General features: G+C 46.6%; 1 protein-coding gene and 1 non-coding gene across 4 annotated transcripts; one reads left to right on the top strand and one right to left on the bottom strand.

The window, feature by feature from the left end:
* Positions 1 to 21,503, top strand: PXMP4 (peroxisomal membrane protein 4). Of its 3 annotated transcripts, XM_086702001.1 has the most exons (5): positions 2 to 175; positions 6,411 to 6,473; positions 9,500 to 9,698; positions 13,663 to 13,742; positions 21,281 to 21,503. In XM_086702001.1, exons 1-5 carry the CDS (start codon positions 63 to 65, stop codon positions 21,360 to 21,362), a joined length of 537 nt encoding a protein of 178 aa, XP_086558127.1. In that variant the 5' UTR covers positions 2 to 62; the 3' UTR covers positions 21,363 to 21,503. The 3 variants fall into 3 exon arrangements, with proteins under 3 accessions (XP_086558128.1, XP_086558127.1, XP_086558126.1); XM_086702002.1 differs by lacking the exons at positions 13,663 to 13,742; positions 21,281 to 21,503 and adding an exon at positions 11,105 to 11,906 and having other exon boundaries at positions 1 to 175; XM_086702000.1 differs by lacking the exon at positions 21,281 to 21,503 and having other exon boundaries at positions 4 to 175; positions 13,663 to 16,191.
* LOC147582709 (U6 spliceosomal RNA) lies at positions 9,946 to 10,048 on the bottom strand. Its single transcript, XR_015249624.1, has one exon. It is a non-coding gene; the product is annotated as a U6 spliceosomal RNA (small nuclear RNA).
* Positions 21,504 to 23,427: the final 1,924 nt, after the last annotated feature.

The following is a 23,427-nucleotide window of genomic DNA, read 5'->3' as shown; positions in this document are numbered from 1 at the left end:
CAAGGTGCGCCGCCGGATCCTGCCAGTGCTGGTCCTGCTGCTTGCGCTGTCTCTTCGTCCCTATGGCCGTCCCGCCGCAGCTACGGGCTCTGCTCCTTGCGATCAACGCACTGTTGCGCAAGCGCCGCTACCACGCTGCGTTGGCCATGCTTAAGGGCTTCCGGAACGGGGCAGTGTGAGTGGGGCGGTCGGGCCGGGCCCGGGCTGAAGGGTGGGTCCTGCTGGGGTCGGAGGAGTGGATTCTGGGCCCACCGCAACGCCGTGTGCCCTTGAGCAGCCTCCCTAGGCCTCGGTCTCCCGAGGTGTCCAGCACGGTGGGCGCTGGATTTGGGGTTCCGTGAGCCTTCTGAGCTGGGGCTCCCATTAAGCTGTTTTGGGGCTCTACATGCTTTGCAACCTGGCCCACTTGCCTTGACCACCTCCCACGCCAGCCCTTGTATCCCCTCGTTTGGCCCACCCCTCCCCACACCACCCCCCATACCCCGCTATGTGTCCTTGGGTCTGCCTGGCTTCAGCGGTCCCATCTACACAGTGAGAAGTGGCCACTGGCCTCTAGCAGGCCAGCGGTGCCTTCTGCCTATGCTCCCACCATTAAGGAGCCCATGGGCTCATATCCCACTTCTCACTTCTTATCTGTATGATCTAGCGCCAAGTCCCCATCCTGCCCAGGGAACTCCTAAGGCATAAGCCTGAGGAGTGAGAACAACTGTGAAAGAAGCTGCAGATATTTGCTCGACATTAAATTGATTCCACCCTGGCCATCAGATGTGCTGGAAAGGAGGTCTTGGGTTCATTTCACCTGGCTGGTAACTGGAGGGGAGCTCCCCCTCCTTTAAAACTCATGCATAACTGTTGTCATTTATTGAGAGTGTACTGTGCCAGAACTGGGGATACAACAAAAAAAACCAAAGATTTGTTCTCCTGGAGTTGGCATGCTAGTGGCATCATGGCATGGTGGTGAGACTGCCTTTGTTCAAATCTTGGTGCCACCGACCTGTGTGATCTGGAGCAAGTCATTTAGCCTCTCTAAGCCTCAATTTCTATAAAATGGGGACGATAATAATACTTACATCATACTGTCCAGAGGATTGAATCAGTGTATGTGAAATGCTCAGCACAGTGCCTGGTATATATATCTGTTGGCTGGTTGTGTGTGTGTGTGTGTGTGTGTGTGTGTGTGTGTGTGTGTATACAAGGACGTCTGCCTAGATCACACCGTCACCTTTTCAGGTCTCTGCTTAAGTGTCACCTTCTCAATAAGGTCATCTCTGAACTCCTCACTTCCTCGCATACTTAAGTTTTCTCCATACTACTTGTCACCATCTGACACTAAGTTCACCTATGTATACTGTTTTTATATTCTGTCTTTCTCACTAGAAAGTGGGCTTCATAGGGACAGAAATATTTATCTACTTTGTTCCTTGGTGTATTCCTAGTACATGGTACATAGGATACTCTCAAACATTTTCTGAATGCATGTATGAGTGTACAGGGTAGGAATTGCAATTGTCCCCATTTTCCAAATGAGAAGACAAGCTCAGAAAGGTAAACTCATTACTTATGGTCACATCACTTGGCCAGTGTCACAGCCAGGATTCAAACACAGAGATGCCTGATTCCAATGCCAGGCTCTTGGCTTCTCTGGAAACCCAGAGTCAGGTGGAATTGGTACCTGTTGGGCCTGAAGGTTTTATCAGCCATGCTGAGGTGTGACTAAGATGGGATAATATAAGTGGCCCTTTGCCAAGTTATTCTCAGGACAAAGCAGCAATGGGCATTGCCCAATGCTAGCTTTGTATATCTACTTTCAACCCAGTTGTTCCTGTTGTCTCAGCCTTCCCAGGCAGGGCAGGCACTTGCTAAGATCAGGCCCTTCTCAGGCCTAGTTCCTTTATTTCAAAGCTGGGTGCCTTCATCTCTTCTGGCCTCAGTTTCCTTCTCTGTAAAATGGAAACAGCCTCACTCAAACGGAGTGATCTAAGGCAGTGATCCCATTACTGTTTAGTGCTAAGGCACCATGCCCATCTGTAAGGACCAAGAGTTCAAGGTCCTAATGAGATTCATCATTAAAGTACCATGGCAGTGCCCGGAATGCTTTACACAGGAGATGATGGTGATATTTTGAAGGCCAAGTTAGAATTTTCCAGGAGGAGAAGGGCATCCCAACCAGAGGGAATGGTTTGAACAAAGGCCTGGAGGGGGAAAAGAATATGCGGTTTGTGCAGAGACGCTATCCATTCAGGGAGGCAGTCTTGGACGACTAAGACATATAAGCTTTGTAAAATTGAACTCGCTGTGATTTCTACTCCTCAATATGTCAGTGTGCATCTCTAAAAATTAGAGCATTTTCCTATATGGCTAATTATCATGATTATACTTAATAAATTAATAATAATCTATAGTGTTGACTACTGTCCAGTTAATAGTCAAATTGTCCTGGCTGTCCCCTAAATGTCCTCCCTAAATGTTAGTTTGCTGAGACCAGGCTCTTCCTGGACATCATGTTGAACCTGTCATTATGTCCTGTAATTCCTTTCAAACTCCAGGCACCCCCCTTTTTCAGGACATAGAGTAATCCTGTGAATGATAGTAACTGGCTCCCACCTGAGTTTGAGGGCTTTGGGAATGAGGCCTGGCAGATATACGGAGGTGGGGGCACTATTCCACTTATGTCTGGGGTATAAGCAAGGGCCCTTTTCACCCTGGTGAGCTGGAGGAGGCTGAGGGCCTCTTTGTTCAAGGGAAAGAGACATGGCTTTGGATGAGGTGTGGCAGAGAGCTTGCTGTGGCCAAGATGGGGGCCCTGCGCACTGCTAGGCAGGAGACAAGCAATTCAGCATGGCCATTGCAACAATAACACTGGCTTCAACTTGTTAACATTTACAAATTTAATTTATATATATGTATATATATTTTAATTTTTAATGTTAATTTTTTGAGAGAGAGAGAGAGAGTGAACAGGGGAGGAGCAGAGAGATAGGAGGACAGAATCAGAAGCAGGCTTCAGGCTCTGAGCTGTCAGCACAGAGCCTGACATGGGGCTTGAACTCACAAGCTGCAAGATCATGACCTGAGCTGAAGTCGGATGCTTAACTGACTGAGCCACCCAGGTACCCCTATATTTTAAAAATTAGGTAACGTTAGGGGTGCCTGTCTGGTTCAGTTGGTAGAGCATAAGACTCTTGATCTTGGGGTTGTAAGTTTGAGCCCCGCACTGGGTGTAGAGATCACTTAATAGTAAAATCTTTTTTAAAAATTAGGTAACTTTCGGGGCGCCTGGGTGGCTCAGTCGGTTAAGAGTCCAACTCTTAGTTTCGGCTCAGGTCATGATCTCACGGTGTGTGAATTCGAACCCCACATCAGGCTCCATGCTGACAGCGCAGAGCCTGCTTGGGATTCTCTCTCTCTCCCTCTCTCTCTGCCCCTCCCCCACTCACTCTGTCTGTCTCTCTCTCAAAAAAACAAATAAATAAAACTTAAAAAAAATTTTTTTTTTTAATTACATAACTTTCAGAAAAGGCATAAAAAATTCGATGATATGCCTGGCTGGCTCATTCAGTGGAGCATGAGACTCTTGGTCTCAGGGTTGTGAATTCAAGGCCCACATTGGGCGTGGAGCCTACTTAAAAAAAAAGGTAGATGCTATGAAGGCCTGCTCACCCCATTCTTCTATCACTCAGTCTCCCTCCCTGGAGGTGACACCTATATCCAGTCTCATGTCTCCCTCCAGAAGTATTCTCTGTATGTACAAACAAATACATATATTTCCCCCACACACATTTAAGACAAGTTTTCTTTTTTATTTTATTATTTAAAAAATATATTTATTTATTTTTGAGAGCGCAGGCAGGGGAGGGGAAGGGAGAGGGGAACAGGAGATCTGAAGTGGAGTCTATGCTGACAGCAGCTAGCCCAGTGTGGGGCTTGAACTCAGGAATCACGAGATCGTGACCTGATCTGAAGTTAGATGCTCAACCAACTGAGCCACCCAGGTGCCCCAAGACAAGTTTTATTTTGAAATAATTTTAGATTTATGGAAGAATTACCTCGTTTGATGCAACTTTATATTTTACACATCTTGCTCTAATATATCCTGCAGTGCACATAAAGCTGCCTCCATCTTTTACATCTGTGTAGTATTCCACTCAGTGGTGGGACCATTGTTTATTTATCCAGAAGCTCCCTGTGGATGGACATGGGTTCGCTTCCAGTCTTTTGCTGTTTCTAACAAGCCTGTGGTGAACAGTCACAGATACTCATATGACAATATGTAGTCATGGTCATTGTGCCAAGGGTTTTTAGACCTTGTAGCTTGGTAAGATCAGGGCCTGGCAGCTGGAGAACTTGGTGCGCCACCCAGGCGCCCCTGAAATGGAGAATACTTTTTACTGATGGGAGAAGAGAGGCTCAGAGAGGTTAAGTAACTTATCCAAGTTCACACAGTAAAACGTGGCAGGGCTTTGGCACCAAATACTACAGTATTTCTTTTCTACTACCCACTTGAATATAGTTAAAACAGAGGGGGCACCTCGCTGGCTCAGTGAAACATGCAACTCCAATCTTGGGGTTGCGAGTTTGAGCCCCATATTGGGTGTGATTGTTTAAAAGTAAAATCTTTAGGGGCGCCTGGGTGGCGCAGTCGGTTAAGCGTCCGACTTCAGCCAGTTCACAATCTCGCGGTCCGTGAGTTCGAGCCCCGCGTCGGGCTCTGGGCTGATGGCTCAGAGCCTGGAGCCTGTTTCCCATTCTGTGTCTCCCTCTCTCTCTGCCCCTCCCCCGTTCATGCTCTGTCTCTCTCTGTCCCAAAAATTAAAAAAAATAAAAATAAAAAAAAAAATAAAATCTTTAAAAAATAAATGAAAAACAATGAGGATGAAAGTATTCATGTTCACACAATCCCCAGTGCTCAAATGAGGAAGTACAAGGAGGGTCAGGGGAAGAGGTTTGAGTCTTAAAAAGAGGCCTTTATGTAACTTTTAAAATTTATTTCGGCATGCCTGGCTGGCTCAGTACATAGCACGTGTGTCTCTTGATCTCAGGGTCATGGGCTCAAGAAGCCCCACATTGGGCATGGAGCCTACTTTAAAAAAAAATGTTTATTCCAATTGCTTTAATTTTAAAAGCAATGCTTAATCATTATAGATCATTTTGGAAGTATAGAAAAGTTAAAAGATAAAAGTAAATTCGCATACTTCTCCAGCTCTGGGGACATTGCTAACGTTGTGGCATATTTCTTTCCAGTGTTTTTTATTTTTTAAATCCAGTTTTACAAAGCTCAGGTCCTCCTGTCTATAATAGTTGGAAAGAGGTGTATTTGGAACAGGTAGAAGGAATTATATTACTCAGCAACTATTTTAGGGAACTTATTAACGTTAAGATAAACCAAGCTGAAGATAGAACCTTCTAGAAATTACCTTCCCTCACAGATAATTAAAAGTTGTTCCAGAATCAGTCAGCCATCATGTACTAAGCACATGCTATATGTTAAGTACCATGCAAGGTGCTGGGGACTCTGTGGAGGACAAATCAAACACAGTCCCTCACGAAGCCCACAGTCTAGTGGAAGAAAGAGATAATTAGAATAGAATAAGTAGTTATGAGAAATTGAATCATTAACCCAGGAGTGTAGAGTACCACAGAGAAGCTTGGGGCTCTGCGGCAATGCAAATATTACCCTAACCTAGGCTGTTGTGTAAGAAGCCTCCACAGAGGCCCCAGCTGAGACTGGAGAGCTGAGGAAGCAGTGGCTACGTGAGGAGTAAAGGACAGTCTGGGCAGAGGGAACAGCCTGCCCAGAGGCAGGGGAGAAACTGGCAGTCCAAAGACCTACAGGAAGGCCGGGGGGGTTGGATGGAGCAGGAGAAATAGGGGGCAAGAGGTAGGAGAAGTAAGCAGGAGCCACATCTTGCAGCACTTTCAAGGCTGTGGGAAGAGCCCAGATTTTATTCTGTGAGTAGGGGAAAGGTATTGGCGGCTTTTAAATTGGGATGTGATATGATTTATGCTTTAAAAAAAAATGAGTCTGGCTGCAATGGTAAGTCAGTGTGGAACCGAGGGAGCAACTCCACACAGCCAGGTGGGTGAGGCTGGTGGAGGCCTTTGACACACATGGTCCCCTTTCATTGGAATTATAACCAGCCCTCTACGCTGACATCCCCTTTTACTGTTAGGCAAACTGAGGCTCAGAGAAGTTAAATAACAAGCCCGAGGCCACACTACCAAGAAGGTGTTAGGACTGGGATTTGAACCCAGATCTAACTTGAACCCAGATCTAACCTGAAAGCCAGCATTATCTCCCCTTCCAGGACGATGTTAGGATTAGGCTTGGAGAGGGGGCGAGGAGTCAGATTGCCCAGGGAGACTCTGTGAGGCAGTGACGCCATAGTAACTGTTTCCTTTCATTTCTGCAGCTATGGAGTCAAAATCCGGGCCCCTCACGCGCTGGTCATGACCTTTCTCTTCCGGAGTGGCAGGTACCCACCCCCTCCTCAAACTGGGAGAGAGTATGTTCAGCCCTCAGTACCAGGACGGTTGCACTAGCTTCCTAGCTAGGTCTAGCCTATCCCCCATCACCACCATCTCAAGTACAAGTCTGATCTGTTATTGCTACTCAAAAACTCCCCTGGCTCCCACGATCCTCCAGAGAAGCCCAACTTCCTTCCTTAAAAGCCCCTCTGCAACTAACCACGAGGAGCACTGGATGATGTATGGGATTGTTGAATCACTACATTGTACACCTGAAATGAAGATAACAGTGTATATTAAGTATACTGATAACTTAAAAAAACTTTAAGATAACTTTAAAAAAAAGGCCCCCCGGCTGCCTGGTCTCAGCTGCATCCCCACACTGTTCCCCTTCATCCAGCCTGCAGTGCCCTTGGCACATAGGACTCGCTGCCATGCCACATGTGGTTCCACCTCCACACGTTTACTTATACAACACCCGCTGCCGGGCATGCTCTTTCCTCTTCTGCCCTACCTTTATTTCCTTCCTGGCAACCAATACCAATTTTATGAGGGTTACTTCCTTGGGAAAACTGTCCATGACCTCCCTCCCTTACTCAAACTTCTTGGTCTTCCTCCAACCCCCGTGACTTTCCCCTCATTGCACTTCTCAGAAACTACTCTGTGGCCTCGTTTTTAATGCTGAGATTTATTTGGCCATGGGTCCTCCTTGGGTGAACCATTGCTTTTTTTCTTTTTAAAGTTTATTTATTTATTTTGAGAGAGAGAGGGAGCGTGCATGAGCAGGGGAGAGGCAGAGAGAGAGGGAGGGAGAGAGAGAATCCTAAACAGGCTCCATGCTCTCAGCGCAGAGCCCAATGTGGGGCTCAAACTCATAAACCGTGATATCTTGACCTGAGCCGAAACTAGGAGTCAGACACTTAGCTAACTAAGCGTCTGTGGCCTGGTTTTTTTTTTTTTTAACGTTTATTTATTTTTGAGACAGAGAGAGACAGAGCATGAACAGAGGAGGGTCAGAGAGAGGGAGACACAGAATCTGAAACAGGCTCCAGGCTCTGAGCTGTCAGCACAGAGCCTGACGCGAGGCTCGAACTCACAGACCGTGAGATCATGACCTGAGCTGAAGTCGGCCACTTAACCGACTGAGCCACCCAGGCGCCCCTGTGGCCTGGTTTTTAATGTATGTAGCTTCACCTAGAGCTTAGAAGAAGTACACATGGACAGCCTATTGGCCAAATCCAGCTCGCAAGATTTTCCCTTTTTTGTATTTTTTTAGGGTTGCTCTTTTCTTTCTTTTTTTTTTTTTTTTTTTATTTTTTTTTTTTTCAACGTTTATTTATTTTTGGGACAGAGAGAGACAGAGCATGAACGGGGGAGGGGCAGAGAGAGAGGGAGACACAGAATCGGAAACAGGCTCCAGGCTCTGAGCCATCAGCCCAGAGCCTGACGCGGGGCTCGAACTCACGGACCGCGAGATCGTGACCTGGCTGAAGTCGGACGCTTAACCGATTGCGCCACCCAGGCGCCCCTTTTTTTTTAAGTAAGCTCTATACCCATCATGGGGCTTGAATTCACACCTCTTGTATTTTTGCTTTATTTATTGATTCGCTGATTTTAGTTTTGGTTTTTGCCCTCTGTTTTCTTAAAATTGAACTCATTCTTTCAAACAGTAAATATTTATTGAACATCTACTATGTGCCAGACACCATTTTAGGTGCTAGGGATAGAGGAGCGAACAAAGCAGTCAGTGATCAAGAGGAACAATGCTGGTGGCCCAGACATTGGTGGTGGCAGTGTAGGTGAGAGGAAAGTGGTCAGACTCTCGAAACATTTTGAAGGCAAGATTAGCACCAACACTTGATAACTGGTAAATCCAGCTTTCTTGCATTAATGCCTGGCTGGCACAGTCACTATAGCATGTGACTCTTGATCTCGAGGTCATGAGTTTCAGCCCCATGTTGGGCATAGAGTTTACTCAAAAAAAAAAAAAGATTAAGAACTGGCAACACGGGGCTTGTGTTCCTGTGAGGCGAGAGCCAGCTGACTCCTGGCTGTCCCCACTCACCAGGCCGATTTCCACAGGTTCCAGTTGACCCACTTCAAGGTCCTTATCTAGCCTCTAGGTTGGTTGTGTCATCCTTGAATTGACTCCCAGAGTACACTCTGCCCTTGTCCTTGTGTTCTCCTCACTGCCCCCTAGTGACTTAATTTTAAAAGATAAATAGAATCCTTTCCCTACTTAAATGTGTACTTTTCTCAGGATAAAGACAGAAGAGCATGGCCCTTCCTCTCCCCACATCATTTCCCCTCATATTCTTTGCTCAGGCCTTGATGGCTTTTCTCTGTCCCTTTACTCCTTACTCTCTGTCCCTCCTCCAAACCTTTGCATGTGCTGATCCCTCTGCCTGGATGCAAATCCTCTCCCCTCTCGACTTCATTGACACCTCATCAATCCTTCAGATCCCAGGATCATCTCTGGTCAAGTCGAAATTTGACCCTTGCTTCATGATTATTTATGTTCTCCCTTTAGATCATATATCTTATGAAGGCAGCAAGCACTTTCCCTCAGAATCGTATCCCCAGCTCCAGTACATAGTAGGCTCTCCCTTACTCTCTGATTCATGTCTTCACAGCTCACTCCAAAAAAACACGTATTGAGTACCTACTATGTGCCAGGCTCTGTTCAGATGTAGACACCACTCTTCAGTAGCTTGCACTGGAGTGGGGTGGGAGTGGGGAGAAATAATAAACAAGCATATAAGTGTCAGCTGGTGTAAGAGCTGTGAAGGAAAAGAGGACAGGATATGATGGGCATTCTTTTGAGTCGGATGGTCAGGCAAGGGCCCTCTGAGGAAGTGGCATGGAGTCAAGGCCTGAATCCAATGGGACAGCAGCCCCCACGACATGGAAGCTAGAGGCCTGGGGCTGAAAGAGCAGTGGCCGTGAGCTCCTCGCCTGGTTCACATTTGCACGCCCAGTGAGTGAACGTGGAACAGTGGGCCTGTGCTCATGGGGGCTCCCTGTGTTTGTGCAGCCTCCAGGAGAAGCTGTGGGCCATCCTGCAGGCCACGTACACCCACTCCTGGAACCTGGCCTGCTTTGTGTTCGCCTATAAGGGGCTCTGTGCCCTGCAGTCCCACGTGCAGGGCGAGACCTACCAGGTGCACTCGTTCCTGGCTGCCTTCATCGGGGCCTTGCTGGTGTTTAGAGATAACAATAACATCAACAGTCAGGTAAAGACCCTGCCCCAGGATAGGGGTTGGGCTGCGGGTGGGGTGGGGGGTGGGAGGGACGTGGTCCAGGTAGAGGTCAAAGAGGTAGAGGTCCGAGGGTCTGTGATACACCAGTCCCTGTGTGACCTTGGGAAGGTCACTTTCTCAATTTCCTTATCTGTAAACCAAGCAAGCGGCTTGCTGAAATTCCGTCTTTCCCAAAACTCAGTGTGTGTGCTGTTTTCTGGAACAAAGATCTTTTTTTTTTTTTAATCTAGAACACTTCACAAATTTGTGTGTCATCCTTGCACAGGGGTCATGCTAATCTCTATATTGTTCAATTTTAGTAGATGTGCTGCCGAAGCGAGCACTGGAGCAAAGATTGAAAAACAAAAAACCAAAAAACAAACACACACCACCACTCTGGGGGCACCTGGCTGGCTCAGTCAGTAGAGCATATGACTCTTGATCATGGGTCATGAGTTCAAGCCCCACATTGGGTGTAGAGCTTACTTAAAAAAAAAAAAAAAAAAAAGGCTACCACACACCTGGGGGGCTCAGTTGGTTAGTCATCTGACTTCAGCTCAGGTCATGATCTCACCATTTGTGAGTTGGAGCCCCGTGTCGGGCTCTGTGCTGACAGTGTAGAGCCTGGAGCCTGCTTCAGATTCTGTGTCTCCCTCTCTCTCTGTCCCTCCCCTGCTTGTACACTGTCTCTGTCTCTCTCAAAAATAAACAGTAAAAGAAAAAAATTTAAATTGGCCTGGAGTAAGATATTCATAAAACATAACTTATTTAAAAAAAAAAATTTTTTTTTTTTTTTTACATTTATTGTTGAGAGAGAGAGACAGGGCATAAGTGGGAGAGAGGCAGAGAGAGAGGCAGACACAGGATCTGAAGCCGGCTCCAGGCTCTGAGCTGTCAGCACAGAGCCTGCCACAGGGCTCAAACTCACAAACCGTGAGATCATGTCCTGAGCTGAAGTCGGGCACTTAACTGACTGATCCACCCAGGCGCCCCATAAAACATAACTTATTAACCGACTGATCCACCCAGGCTCCCCATAAAACATAACTTATTACACTCGAAGAATGATCTATTCTTTAACTTGTCCTTTTTCTAGGTTAAAATCCTTTTTTTTTCTTCTTTTTTTTGTGAAATGAAATGCTAGTTATTGTTTTAAGTCCTTTTTGGTCATCGTGAAAAGTTGGCAGACCCTCTCTTTGCCTCCCTCAAATTTATTAAATACTTTCAAATTATAAAACGTTTTATTTTCACATTTTAAAAAATGCAGACTAAGCACCCCTGTGTGCCTGGCATACTCCTAGGTGCTTGGGGTATGGTCACAATAAAACTAGAAAATAAATTGAAAAGGGGCACCTGGGTGGCTCAGTCAGTTAAGCGTCTGACGCTTGATTTCGTTTCAGGTCATAATCTCACTGTTGGTGAGACATGAGATCGAGCCCACATCTGACAGGGCAGAGCCTGCTTGGGATTCTGTCTCCCTCCCTCTTTTCTTCCCCTCCCCATTTGTGCGTGTGCATATGCTCTCTCTCTTTCAAAATAAATAAACTTTAAAAAAAAAAGGATTTAAAAGAAAGTTTCCACCCCCTGCTAATTGTCCAGCCACTGTCCATGAACACTTCAACTGTGTCTTGTGTGCTCTTCAGAAATTGTCTGTGCTTGTGTCTGAACATATCAGGAGTTTTCCTCCAATGAGATCACACCACACTTTTTCTTCACAGAATGATGTATTTTGGAAACCTTTCTTGTCAATCCCTCATTCTTTTTAACATCAGCAAAGTTCTCCATTGGGTGGATAGACCAGGCTTGATTTTCCCAGTCTCCTGGATGGACAAGGGGGTCTCTAGCCTTTTGCCAGTACACACACATTGCAGTCTGCGTCTTTGGGCGTTTGTCTGTCAATCCATCTGAAATTTCCTCAACATGGGATTGTGGAGTCTGTGGATATGAGCATTTTGTATTTTGAGAAAATTTCCCCAGTTTTTGTTGTTAGAAATGTCACTGGTCTGGGACGCCTGGGTGGCTCAGTCGGTTAAGTGTCCAGCTCTTGATTTTAGCTCAGGTCATGATCTCAGATTTTGTGAACTTGAGCCCTGCGTAGATCTCTGTACTGACAACATGGAGCTTGCTTGGGATTCTCTCTCTCCCTCTGTCTCTGTTTCTCGCCTGCTGTGTGGGTGCATACTCTCTCTCAAAAGAAATAAACTTAAAAAAAATAAATAAAAGAAATGGCACTGGTTTATGAACTTCTAAGGCCTAGGAATCCTAGTCATACCATCTTCTTATCCCTCCTTTCCCCTGACCCCTCTGACCTCCATTTCTGAAATTTTGTCATTTCAAAAATGTTCTAGAAGTAGAGTCATTGCTGTATGTAACCTTTGAGGATTGACTTTTTTTTTTAAGTTTATTTATTTTTTTGAGAGAGCTCACGCACATGGAGACATGCGATTAGGGGAGGGCAGAGAGGGAGGGAGAATCCTAAGCAGGCTCTTATGCTGATGGTGGGGCTCAAACCCACGAACTGTGAGATCATGACCTGAGCCAAAATCAAGAGTTGGTCGCGTAACCGACTGAGACATCCAGGTGCCCCTACATGTTTAATTTTTTAAGAAATTGCCAAACTGTTTTCTAGAGGACCGTACTATTTTACATTCCCATCAGGAATATACAAATGATCCATTTTCTCCACATCCGAGCCAGCATTGGTTGATCACATTTTTAATTTTAGCCATTCTGATAGGTGTCAGGGCTTCTCATTGCGGTTTTAATTTGCATTTTCCTAATGGCTAATGACGTTGAACATCTTTCCATGTCCTTATTTTCCATCTGTATAACCAGTTCAGTGAAGCATCTGTTCGCATCTTTTGCTTATTTTCTGATTGGATTGTTTCTTTTCTTTACCGTTGAGTTTTAAGAGGTTTTTTTTTTTAATATATTCCAGATACCAGTTTGTCAGATATGTGTTTGTGAATATTTTCTCTCACCTGTGGCTTTTCTTTTCAGGCTCTTCATAGGGGCTTTCACAATCAATTTTAAATTTCGATAAGATCCAACCTATTAATTGTGTGTGCATGTGTGTGTGTGTGTGTGTGTGTGTGTGTGTGTGTGTGTGTGCATTGTATTTTTTGGTGTCAAGTTACCTTTTAGTTTTGAAACATGTAAATGTATTCATTTTCTAAATTTTTTTAAATGATTATTTTTGAGAGAGAGAGAGCACGAGCAGGGGAGGGGCAGAGAGAGGGAGACACAGAATCTGAAGCAGGCTCCAGGCTCTGAGCGGTCAGCACAGAGCCTGACGTGGGACTCGAACTCGGACCGCAAGATCATGACCTGAGCCAAGGTCGGGCGCTCAACCAACTGAGCCACCCAGGTGCCCTATTTTCTAAAATTTTTAATTAACAAGAATGATAAATTAAGAAATGAATAGCAATGTTAAAATACCCGCTACATACTATTTCAAATCACCTTGCATACCAGCACACTGTTCCAGGGGCTGCTGGATGGCTTAGTCAGAAGAGCATGAGACTCTTGAACTCGGTTGGGGTCATAGGTTCAAGCCCTACATTGGGTGTAAAGATTACTAAAATAAATTTTAAAACTTTATTCTTTATTTATTTACTTTTCTAAATGTTTATTTGAGAGAGAGAGCATAAGCACAAGTGGGGGAGAGACAGTAAGAGAGAGGGAGAGAGAGAGAGAATCCCAAGCAGACTCAGTGTTGTCAGCACAGAGCTTGACATGGGGCTCAATCCCATGAACCCGTGAGATCATGACCTAAGCCGAAACCAAGAGTCAGATGCCCAACAGACTGAACCACCCAGGCACCTCTAAATAAAGAAACTTAAAAAAAAAAGAAAAACACTAGTCCACTGCACAGTAGGTGCCCCAGTGCATGGGTCAGGGGGAGAAGGTTCCCAGTGGCTGGGCCCTCCTGTAATCCCCTGTCATTCCCTTCCTGCAGATCAACATGTACCTGCTGTCACGACTCCTGTTTGCCCTGTGCCGCCTGGGCGTGGAGAAGGGCTACATTCCCGAACCCAGGTGGGACCCTTTCCCTTTGCTCACTGGGATAGTGTGGGGGCTGGTGCTGTGGCTCTTTGAGTACCACCAGCGCACTCTACAACCCTCACTGCAGTCCTCCATGACCTACCTGTATCAGGACAGCGATGTATGGCACGATATCTCAGACTTCCTCCTCTACAACAAAAGCCTTCCCTCAAAGTAACATGCTCCCAAGGTGCTTATGGGGGCATCTGCACCCGAGATTGGCTCCATCGGTGAATCCTCCCAGTGGATCCTTCTTCTCAAGATCATGGTTCTCAGACTCCAGATTCTATTGTCCCAGGGTTCCATTTGCTGAAGCAAAAGCACTGATTTCCAAGTCCCGTTAGGTACTCCCAAATGGTGGACCAAGTGGCGATTCGGGCTGTGGAGCCTCGGACATGATTCCAGCTCTGCTGCTGACTTCTGTGAGACCAGGGAAAGACACCCCCTCTGGGCATCAGAGGAGGGCCCTGAAGTCTCTTACTGGTGTGTACGGTCTTCAGTCATTCTTAAGTAACGGAGTGCTCCTTGCTGGTGGGCAGTGGGTTGCAAATACGTTTTTAGAAAATATTATATTCCTTGCTCAGGTGTTCTAATGGAGAAGCTCTAGAATTCCACTGTCCAGTGGAAGCACAATGGGATCCATATATGTAATTAAAGCTTTTCTTAGTAGCCACATTAAAAAAAGTAGAAAGAAACAGGTGAGATTAATCTTAATTATATATTTAACCCAATATTTCTAAAATTTTATCATTTTAACATGTAATTAATATAAAAAGTAACAAGCTATTTTACATTCTTTTTTCTAGTACTATGTCATCAGAGTCACGTATGTGTTGTATGCTTATAGCATGTCTCAATTTGGGCCAGTCATTTTTCAAGTGCTCAGTCAGCCACATGTGGCTAGTGGCTACACAGATGTAGAACACTTCTGTCCTTACAGAAAATTCTAGTGGACAGTATGGATACAGAGCTGGGGATATGGGTTTGAGTCCCCACTCCACCACTATGTAACCTTGGGGAAGGTACTTAACCTCTCTGAGCCTCAGTTTCCTGTAAAATGAGGATAATCATAAAACACAGCAGGTGTCCTCATTGGACTTGTATAACTACAACAGCTGCTATTACTACTAATTACTTCCATTTAGTGAGCTCCTACTTCCTCCCGGTGCTTTGCACATATTATTTTTAATCCATGCAGTGACCTTGCAAGTATGTATTCTGATCCTCATTTCACAGATGTAGACACAGGATCAGAAAGGGGAAGAGTAACTTGCTGAAGGTAATACAACTAGTATGATGGCCAAATCAGGGTTTGAACCCAGACCTGTCTGAGTTCAAAGCCCATGGGTTTTTTTCAGTGCCTTATGTTAAATTTAGAAACCTAAGCTATGCAAACGTTAGCTGGTTATAGGATCGGTTCCAGGCCGGGGGTGCAAACTCAGGTGCCCACAGGGACCTGGCAAGGGGCATAAATGAAAATGTGCACTAGGGAGTGGTGGGGACACGGTCAACTGGAGACTCACGGGCCAGTCTGATTTTAAAAATCAGTGTGCTGGGTAAATCAAACAGGTCTCCAGGAAGATTTGGTCCATGGCCCACCAATTTGAGACCCTTGGTCTAGTAAGAATACTTCAGTCTCTTTTTATATTTTAGAAGTTACTAGTAGAAATGTGCACATGAGTCACTGGTGATCTTATTAAAATGTAGATTCTGACTCAGTGAGTTTGCCGTAGGGCCAGACATTCTGCACTTCTCACAGGCTTCCAGGTGCCGCTGGTGGTGCTGCTGGTCTAAGCCATACCTTGAGTAACGAGGCAGTAGGGAATGATATGCAGCCAGCTATTATCCCTTGTTATAAGTGAGGAAACTGAGTCACAGAGCTGTTAGGTAATCATGGTGGCATCACATCTGATGCCAATAGCAGTGTTCTCAGCCATGGTGTTGTACTACACGTTTGGAGAAGGTGAGCTGGAAGGTCTCTGAATTCACTCTGTGGAGGCTGAATGAGATCCCAAGGTTACGCGGGGGAGGGGGGTGGTCATCAGCAAGCAGATGCTGGGGGTGCTGCACCCATATCTCCTCCAACTTACCACTTCACCGCACACCAGCCAACTTTTCCACCTGCCACCCCTGTGTCTCTGCCTGAAGGCCCTCTCTTGTTACTGGCGTCTGCTCCGTCGCCCCACAGCAGGTCTGGAGGATTACCACATCCCAGGAGCAGCCCTCAACCAATGACTGATGAATGCCCCCCCCCCCATTATCACCGGGTGGGGTAACTCCGAGGCACATGCTCCACACTGGCTCCCAGAGTTCCCCAGCGGGACTGAACTTGGCTGCCCACAGTGGTCACTTGCTTGATAACACTCCCTTCTCTGTCTCCCTTCCTCATGCCCCTACGAGTACTTCCTGGGACCATTTCCCAAATAAACCACTTGCACTGAAATCCTTGTCTTGGGGTCTGCTATTGAGGAAACCCAAACTAAAATTGGCCTCCAGTGCAGCAGGTTGAGAGTCCGTATAACATGCTGATTGGGGACAGCAAAAGCGCCTGGGCTCAGCCCTGTTTCCTTAGGCAAATGGCTTAACCATTCTGTACCTCTGTTTCTTCATCTGTAAAATATGCATTCTGATAGCACTCACCTCACAGGATGGCCTGGGGGATTAAACAACATGACGAATATAAAGTAAGCACTCAGTAAATGTTTGCTGTTATTTCTAATATAGCATCCCAACGTAGGAGGAAGTGTGGTCCTAAGAACTGAGTACCCCCCGCTTTTAGCCTGTCCTACCCCCCCCCCCAAGTTAAAGGTAGAGCCTTGGCTGTGTGCCTGCCTAGCATCCCCCCACTGCTGTGGGGGCCTGGCCGGCTACACCAGCGACTGTCTCTGCTCTCTAAGAATAGGTTTCCCTCACAGATGGCATCTCTCTGGATCCTGCCAGAGCATCTGGTGCCTCCAACTGCTCACTCCAGGGAGGAAGGCTGTGTGGTCCTTGCTGAGGAGCAGAGCTCTGGCTTCCAGCAGACCTGGGAGGAGTCCCCACTTGGCTCCCTCCTAGCCGAGCTTCCATTTCCTAAGATCCGTAAAATGAGCATTGCCAAAGGGCCCTTGGCACACAGTAGGCACTCTATAAATGCTACTTCCTGAAATAGTACAATGGTTTAATGTGTTTATTAAGGACCTGCCACATTCCTATGAAGTCTTCTGACACGTAAGACTATACAAAATAATTTTTCAGCAAAACTCACACAGTACAAAAGGTAGATCACAAGGAAAAATCAAGTTCCTTCGTACCCCCAAGCTCCACCCTCAAACCCTCTCTCTTGCCAGGGGCATTCACTGTTAGCACTTACTAGTACAGCCTTTCTGAGATATTCTGTACACAGCCACCTATCTTTGTCTTGTGAGAAACGTTTAAAAAAGATTTTATTATTTTTTTTCAACGTTTATTTATTTTTGGGACAGAGAGAGACAGAGCATGAACGGGGGAGGGGCAGAGAGAGAGGGAGACACAGAATCGGAAACAGGCTCCAGGCTCTGAGCCATCAGCCCAGAGCCCGACGCGGGGCTCGAACTCACGGACCGTGAGATCGTGACCTGGCTGAAGTCGGAGGCTTAACCGACTGCGCCACCCAGGCGCCCCAAAAAAGATTTTATTTTTAAGTAATCTCCACACCCAACATGGGGCTCAAACTCACAACCCGAAGATCAAGAGTCACATGCTCCGTCGACTGAGCCATCCAGGCACTCCTGTCTTATGAGAAACTTTATATCACGCTGTCATCTCAACAAGTCTTTGGCATTTCTTCCTTGTCCTCTGCGTGTTGTTTCCCTTTGATCAATAATCTAATATGAAAGTGAGCCCTTTCTCTGAGCTGCTTCCCACCCCAACTCTACCCCATCACCCCCTCAGGCAGGCTGTTACTGTGATCAGTGTAAAGGTGAACCTCCCTAGATATCCAGATATTACCATCGGTGACACCCCACGTTCAGGCCGATGGAGCTCCCAGTGAAAGGGAAAGGACAAAACTGAGGTTAATTTGGGGCCTTCTGCTGCTCCACTTTCAAATTAGAGATGGGTCCGTGAGGCCCATGTGAGAGCAATGATTCATAGGCCAAGATGCCAAGAAACTGCCTCTTGTGACGCTCCCTGCTCCCTGCTCCCTTCTACGTCGCAGGCCCCAGAAAGAATTGTAGAGATGGTGTTTCTTTCTCCATCGTTTGCTCGGGTTTACAAGAATCAAGCTTTGAACCTGACGCTCTCCTAAACCAGAACATCGTGCTGCACGCATTCCACCCCCCCAGAGCGAATCCCATGTTGCCACAATCTGTGACTTCAGCTGGGCTGCTTTCTTTAACGAATTAGAGGGTATTTATAAAAAGAAACGTTATTTCTTTTCCCCTCCCCTTGTCATGTTCCAGATGGATAGGGAAAGAGTGTGTCTTCCTTCAGCCCTGAAGAGCATTTGGGTAAGAGGGGTTTCATTTTAATCGGAGAGTCTCCTGCAGGACTCGCTCATGAGCTACAGGCCGCAGGGGTCCAGGTGGACGACAGAGGGAAAGCTGGGCTCCCTTCTGGCATTGTTTTTAGAGACGCTTCCTCATGGAGTGTTCCCTGCTTTCTGCACCAGGTCTCCGTGCCCAGAGCTTTGCAGGTGTCACGATTTCACAAACAAGACAGGAAAACAGGCAAAATGGAAATGTAGGTCATAGGGTCTCCATCCAAAACCTTGTTCCCATTGCTTTTCCAGGCTTCCTCCGTCAGACTGTCCTCACGGGCTGGATGTCAGCTGAGGGAAGGATCAGGGCCAGACCACATCAGCTCTTATGACTTTCCTTTTTAGGGGGTCTTTTTAATGTGTGTCATGAACCCCTTTGGCATCTGGTGAAGCCTATGGACTCTTCTCAGAATGCTGTATTTAAACCCATTAAATAAAATACATAGGAGGGACGCCTGGGTGGCTCAATCGGTTGAGTGTGTGACTTCGGCTCGGGTCATCATATCATGGTTCCTGGGTTCGAGCTCTGTGTCGGGCTCTGCACTGGCAGCACAGAGCCTGCTTGGGATTCTTGCTCTCTCCTCTCTCTCTGCCCCTCCCCTGCTCACGCTTTCTGTCTATAAATAAATAAATAAATAAATAAATAAAGCTTTAAAAATAAATAAAATACATAGGATTATTGGGGTGCCTTGCTTGCTTAGTCAATGAAACATGTGACTCTTGATCTTGGGGTTGTGAATTTGAACCCCACATTGGGTGTACAGATTACTTAAAAATAAAATCTTGGGGCACCTGGGTGGCTCAGTCGGTTGAGTGTCCGACTTTGGCTCAGGTCATGATCTCACAGTTTGTGAGTTCGAGCCCCGCATCCGACTAAGTGCTGTCAGCAAGGAACCTGCCTCAGATCCTCTCTTCCCCTCTCTCTCTGCCCCTGCCCTGCTCGCTCTCTCTCTCTCAAAACTAAACATTAAAAAAATTATTTTTAGGGGCACCTGGGTGGCTCAGTCGGTTAAACGTCTGACTTCAGCTCAGGTCATGATCTCGCAGTTTGTGGGTTTGAGTTCCACATCGGGGTCTGTGCTGACAGTTCAGAGCCTGGAGCCTGCTTCAGATTTTGTGTCTTCCTCTCTCTCTACCCCTCTACTACTCATGCTCTCTCTCTCTCTCTCTCTCTCTGTCTCTCTCTCTCTCTCAAAAATAAACATTAAATTTTTTTAATCTTTTTAAATAAAATCTTAAAAAATAATAAAAATAAAATGCATAGGATTACAAAAGACAAGAATTATATTGACTATAGAGTTAATTATCAAAATATTTTTTAAATTTGTGATTTAGTATTATATGTTCTTTTTTTAGCACACTAAATAAATAGTAGCAGATCTAAAAGTGTCATGATTTCACAGGTGCATTAGGCATAAACAGTACCTCCAGATCCGGCAGCAGCTGTGACAGGGCACTGATGTAGTTGTGGTTTCTGTTGCTGGTAAAGTCCTGGTGCTGCTAATTTGCCTCTGGTCTGTTGCCTGCATGGAGTTGAAGGAGATGTTATATTGTAGTCAGAGGCTGGTGAATTAATAAATGTAATATTTTTTTTTCCTGTCCAAGTTCCTGGAACTTGGGTTTATGGGTCACAGATTCAGAACTTATGTTTGAGAGTGACCTCAGCCTGACCACATGGCAGCTGTCCTTAACCTAGCCCTGAACACGGGAATAATAAAAATACTGGGTGATGTTGTCTGAGTCTCTGCCAGTACCAAGTACCTGGTGACATTGGACGCTAGGACTCGGCAATGGAAGAAGCCAGCTCCTGCTCACCGGGGGCTTAGAGTCAAGGGAGGGAAGGCTGGCACATGAATACACAAATAAGATAATTTTGGAGAGCAGTGGGTGCTCTGAAGTCAATAGCACAGGGCAGTGTAATAGAATGACGTGGAAAGGGAGAACAAGAGGGTCCGTTTTCCAGGGAAGGCCTCTCTGAGATCCACGGTGAGGAGAGAGCAGAGATACAGAGGAAGGGTGTTCCCAGCACAGGATCTGCAAAGTGTGCAGAGGAGGGAACCAGCTGAAAGCATTCCAGGGCCTGGCAGGAGGCCCGTGTGGCTGGGACAGAGTGCAGGGTGGGGGTGCGCTGGAGTGCTGGAGTGAGTGTTGGAGATGGAGGCTGAGAAGCTGGCTGGGCCCATCAGGCAGGCTTTGTGGGCAGAATAAGTGGTTTGGGTTTTCTTCTAAGTGTTACGGGCAGCCTCTGGCAAATTTTAGCAAGGGAGTGATATGATGCGATTTACATTTTGGAAAGATTCTTCTAGCTACAAGTGGAGAAGAGTGTAGGGGGGCAGGTTGGCAGTAAGGATCCAGTAAGGAAGTTACGTCATGGTCTGGGTGAGAGACCATGGCAGCCTGGACCAGGGTGGGGCTATGAGGTGGAGAGGAGTGGACAGATGTGGGATGTAATTTAGAGAGACTTTGTGGCCCAGGGCTGGGGGCGGGGGGAGCAAGAGGGGTATAGTGAATGACCCCCATGTTCCTCCTCCTTAGGCCTTGCCCCCCCACCTGAGAAAGGAAAGCCCTGACCTTGCCCCCCCACCCTTGCCTCCTCAGCCCCCTACAGCCCTGGGGCCCCTGGCATGCGGGCTTCCCAGCTGGCCCCAATTGTTGTTACTCCCCAGGGAGTCATGGGAACACACTCCCCCTGCCCCTTTCAGCCCCCTCTTCCCAGACAGGGCCAGGCCCTAACAATGCCCCCTCAGCCAGCCAGTGGCCTGGACACAATGCCCCTGATTCGGTTCATTGCCAGCTCTAGGAGGCCTGCTGGGTTTCCTGGCCTGTTTGGCATATATATAACTCTGGCTTCCAGCAGGGATTTTTTTTTTTTTTTAACAACAACAAAAATCCCTGGCTCCTCCTTTCTGAATATCTTAATATATTAGAAAAAGCTTTTCTCTTCCTATCCTGAGCCCTCCGTACTCCCCTCCCTAACCGCACTTGCCATGTGCCTGTCAATGCCCCCCCCCCCCCCCGCCCCGACCAAATGCAGGTCAGCAGGTGTCAGCAAGAAAACGAGAGAAAGAAAGAAAAGCCGCTTGCTCCACCATGGCCAACCTCGAATGTGCTGGTGATGCTGAAGATCATGAGAATAATCTGAGGGCTTGTGACATGGCAGGCATGGTGCCCGACGCATTTTGTACACTAGATCTCACTACTTCTGAGACACCATCAAAGATGAGCTACAACATTATTTTGAGCCCCTGAGAAAGAAAGGAGCTACCAACGAAAAATTTAGGACAGGCCATTGATTGTATGATGCACCTCAGTTTCAGAGGTATTGAAATATGGGGGGGAGTCTTAGAATCCATGGAATTATGAGATCGCCTCATCTACACACCTTATTGCCCTCTGAACATATTTTTCTCCTTGTCTTTGTGCCTATCTGTGCCAACCAGAGTTTGGAGGGTAGTGCAGGGATTGCCTGATGAAAACTCTCCTAGTCTGCAGCCTCCCTAGAACGATTTTCCTTGCCTCCTTGAGAGGAGATGTAGGCAAGCTGCCTCAGTGATTCATCTTTCATTCCTAATAACAGCTGACATTTACTGGGCCCTCTCTCTGTGCCAGGTACTGTCCTAAGCACTTTAATGCCCCAACAGCCCTATCAGGTAAACACTATTTTTGTCATCCTCATTTTACACATGAAAAAAACAGAGCCCCTCCCCTCTAAGGGTCCCTTACTGACACTGCAGCTCTGGTCCGGGCAAGCACAGCTACTGTGTCTGGTTTCCCCCCTCTCCTTGGAAAAGCATCATCCCTTCTCAGAGGTTGGAGATGATGTAGAGAATGGAAGTGACACTGGGTGAGCTTTGAAGGGAAGAGAGGTCCCCAGAGCCTGAGTTCAGTGGGTAGTAGGGTTTGGGGGAAGGGAGGATGGCTTATCAACCTGGGACCTGTCCACTTGCACTGTTGTACCTTGAACCCTCTGACCCACACCCTACTGAACTATGGACCGATGGATGGCCCAAGAACTTGGCCAAGGCCATCCAGCTGGGCAACTGTTGGCTGGGCAAGCCCCGTGTCTCCTGTTTCACCATGAATGCCCACTTTTTCTGCTCTTCCACACCCATGTCTTCTCTGCAAAACAGAGGGGCTGTGCAGGTGTTAGTTAGTTCCTCGACAGTAAGAATATCACTAATGCTAGTTAACATTTATTGGGCGCTTACTCTCTGCCAGGCACAGGCATCAGGGATTGCAAACTCAGATGGCAGGGCAAGTAAGGTCACTAGGTGAGGCAAGCCATACAGGGACTATGGTGGCCTAGAGGGTCAAGGCTCTGGTGAAATGGGGCAACAGCAATTGCTCAGCACTGTGATGGCATGGCTAGTGTTGCCAGATATTACGGTTTTAAAGGAAAGCCAGATATTTGAATTTTTATATAGCATTTTCCGGTTTAAGAAAATTTTAAACTAATTCACAATTCAGGAAAAAAAAAAAAAAAAACCTGTGGGCAAATTAAACCATACCTGGGAGCCAGTTTGCAAATCTGCTTGTTTGCTTATTTAACCCGGACACCCATCCTATGAAGGAGCCTTTGCCCCTTTTTGTACAGATGGGGCGAGCTCTTTAAGAGCATAAATCATCTACTCAAGGTCATCTAGCTAAGCCACGTAGTTGGGGTCTGACTCCTGCAGCTTGCTCCTGTGTTTGATGGCCTCTCAGATGGGTAAGAGGCCTGTGTTCAGACACAACCAGAACTGGCATGGTGACAGAACATCTCCAGGGACAGCAAACCGTCAGTCAGAGAATTCAGTGTAGCAGTGAGGGATCATTTGAGACAAATGTGATGTTGCAGACATAAAATTCCCCACCTCCCTCTGCCAGAACTCAACAATGGATGTCTCTGTGCCCCTTAATAAAATTTAGTCACCACAGAATCATTTCTCCCAATTAGGCACTCCTTATAATGATGGGATGTTCATGTTTGGAGACTTTTTTTTTTTTAAACCTAAGAATGTATGTTTAGGTGAGGTGGTGTATGTGGAATAAATAGCCTTGAAATTATTTGTGGTGTTTGTCAAACTTCTTAATGAGCATATTGTACATGTTCGCGTAAATAATTCTGACTCTCCCACTGGACTGTGAGCTCCAGGTATGAGAGATGGGTCAGTTTTGCTTCCAGCTGTCTCCCCAGCACCT

The sequence above is a fragment of the Puma concolor genome, chromosome A3, assembly GCF_028749965.1.
Source record: "Puma concolor isolate L17-30 chromosome A3, mPumCon1.1.hap2, whole genome shotgun sequence".
NCBI classification, from domain to species: Eukaryota; Metazoa; Chordata; class Mammalia; order Carnivora; family Felidae; genus Puma; species Puma concolor.
The sequence above is the reverse complement of the archived record's forward strand: the minus strand, read 5'-3'. Positions and strand labels throughout refer to the sequence as shown.

Bases quoted from the DNA above. Each gene is read 5' to 3' on its own strand.
- PXMP4 (XM_086702000.1), top strand. From the start codon at position 63: ATGGCCGTCCCGCCGCAGCTACGGGCTCTGCTCCTTGCGATCAACGCA. The intron at 176-6,410 runs GTGAGTGGGGCG...TCATTTCTGCAG, and splicing joins GGCTTCCGGAACGGGGCAGT to CTATGGAGTCAAAATCCGGG. The intron at 6,474-9,499 runs GTACCCACCCCC...GTGTTTGTGCAG, and splicing joins TTTCTCTTCCGGAGTGGCAG to CCTCCAGGAGAAGCTGTGGG.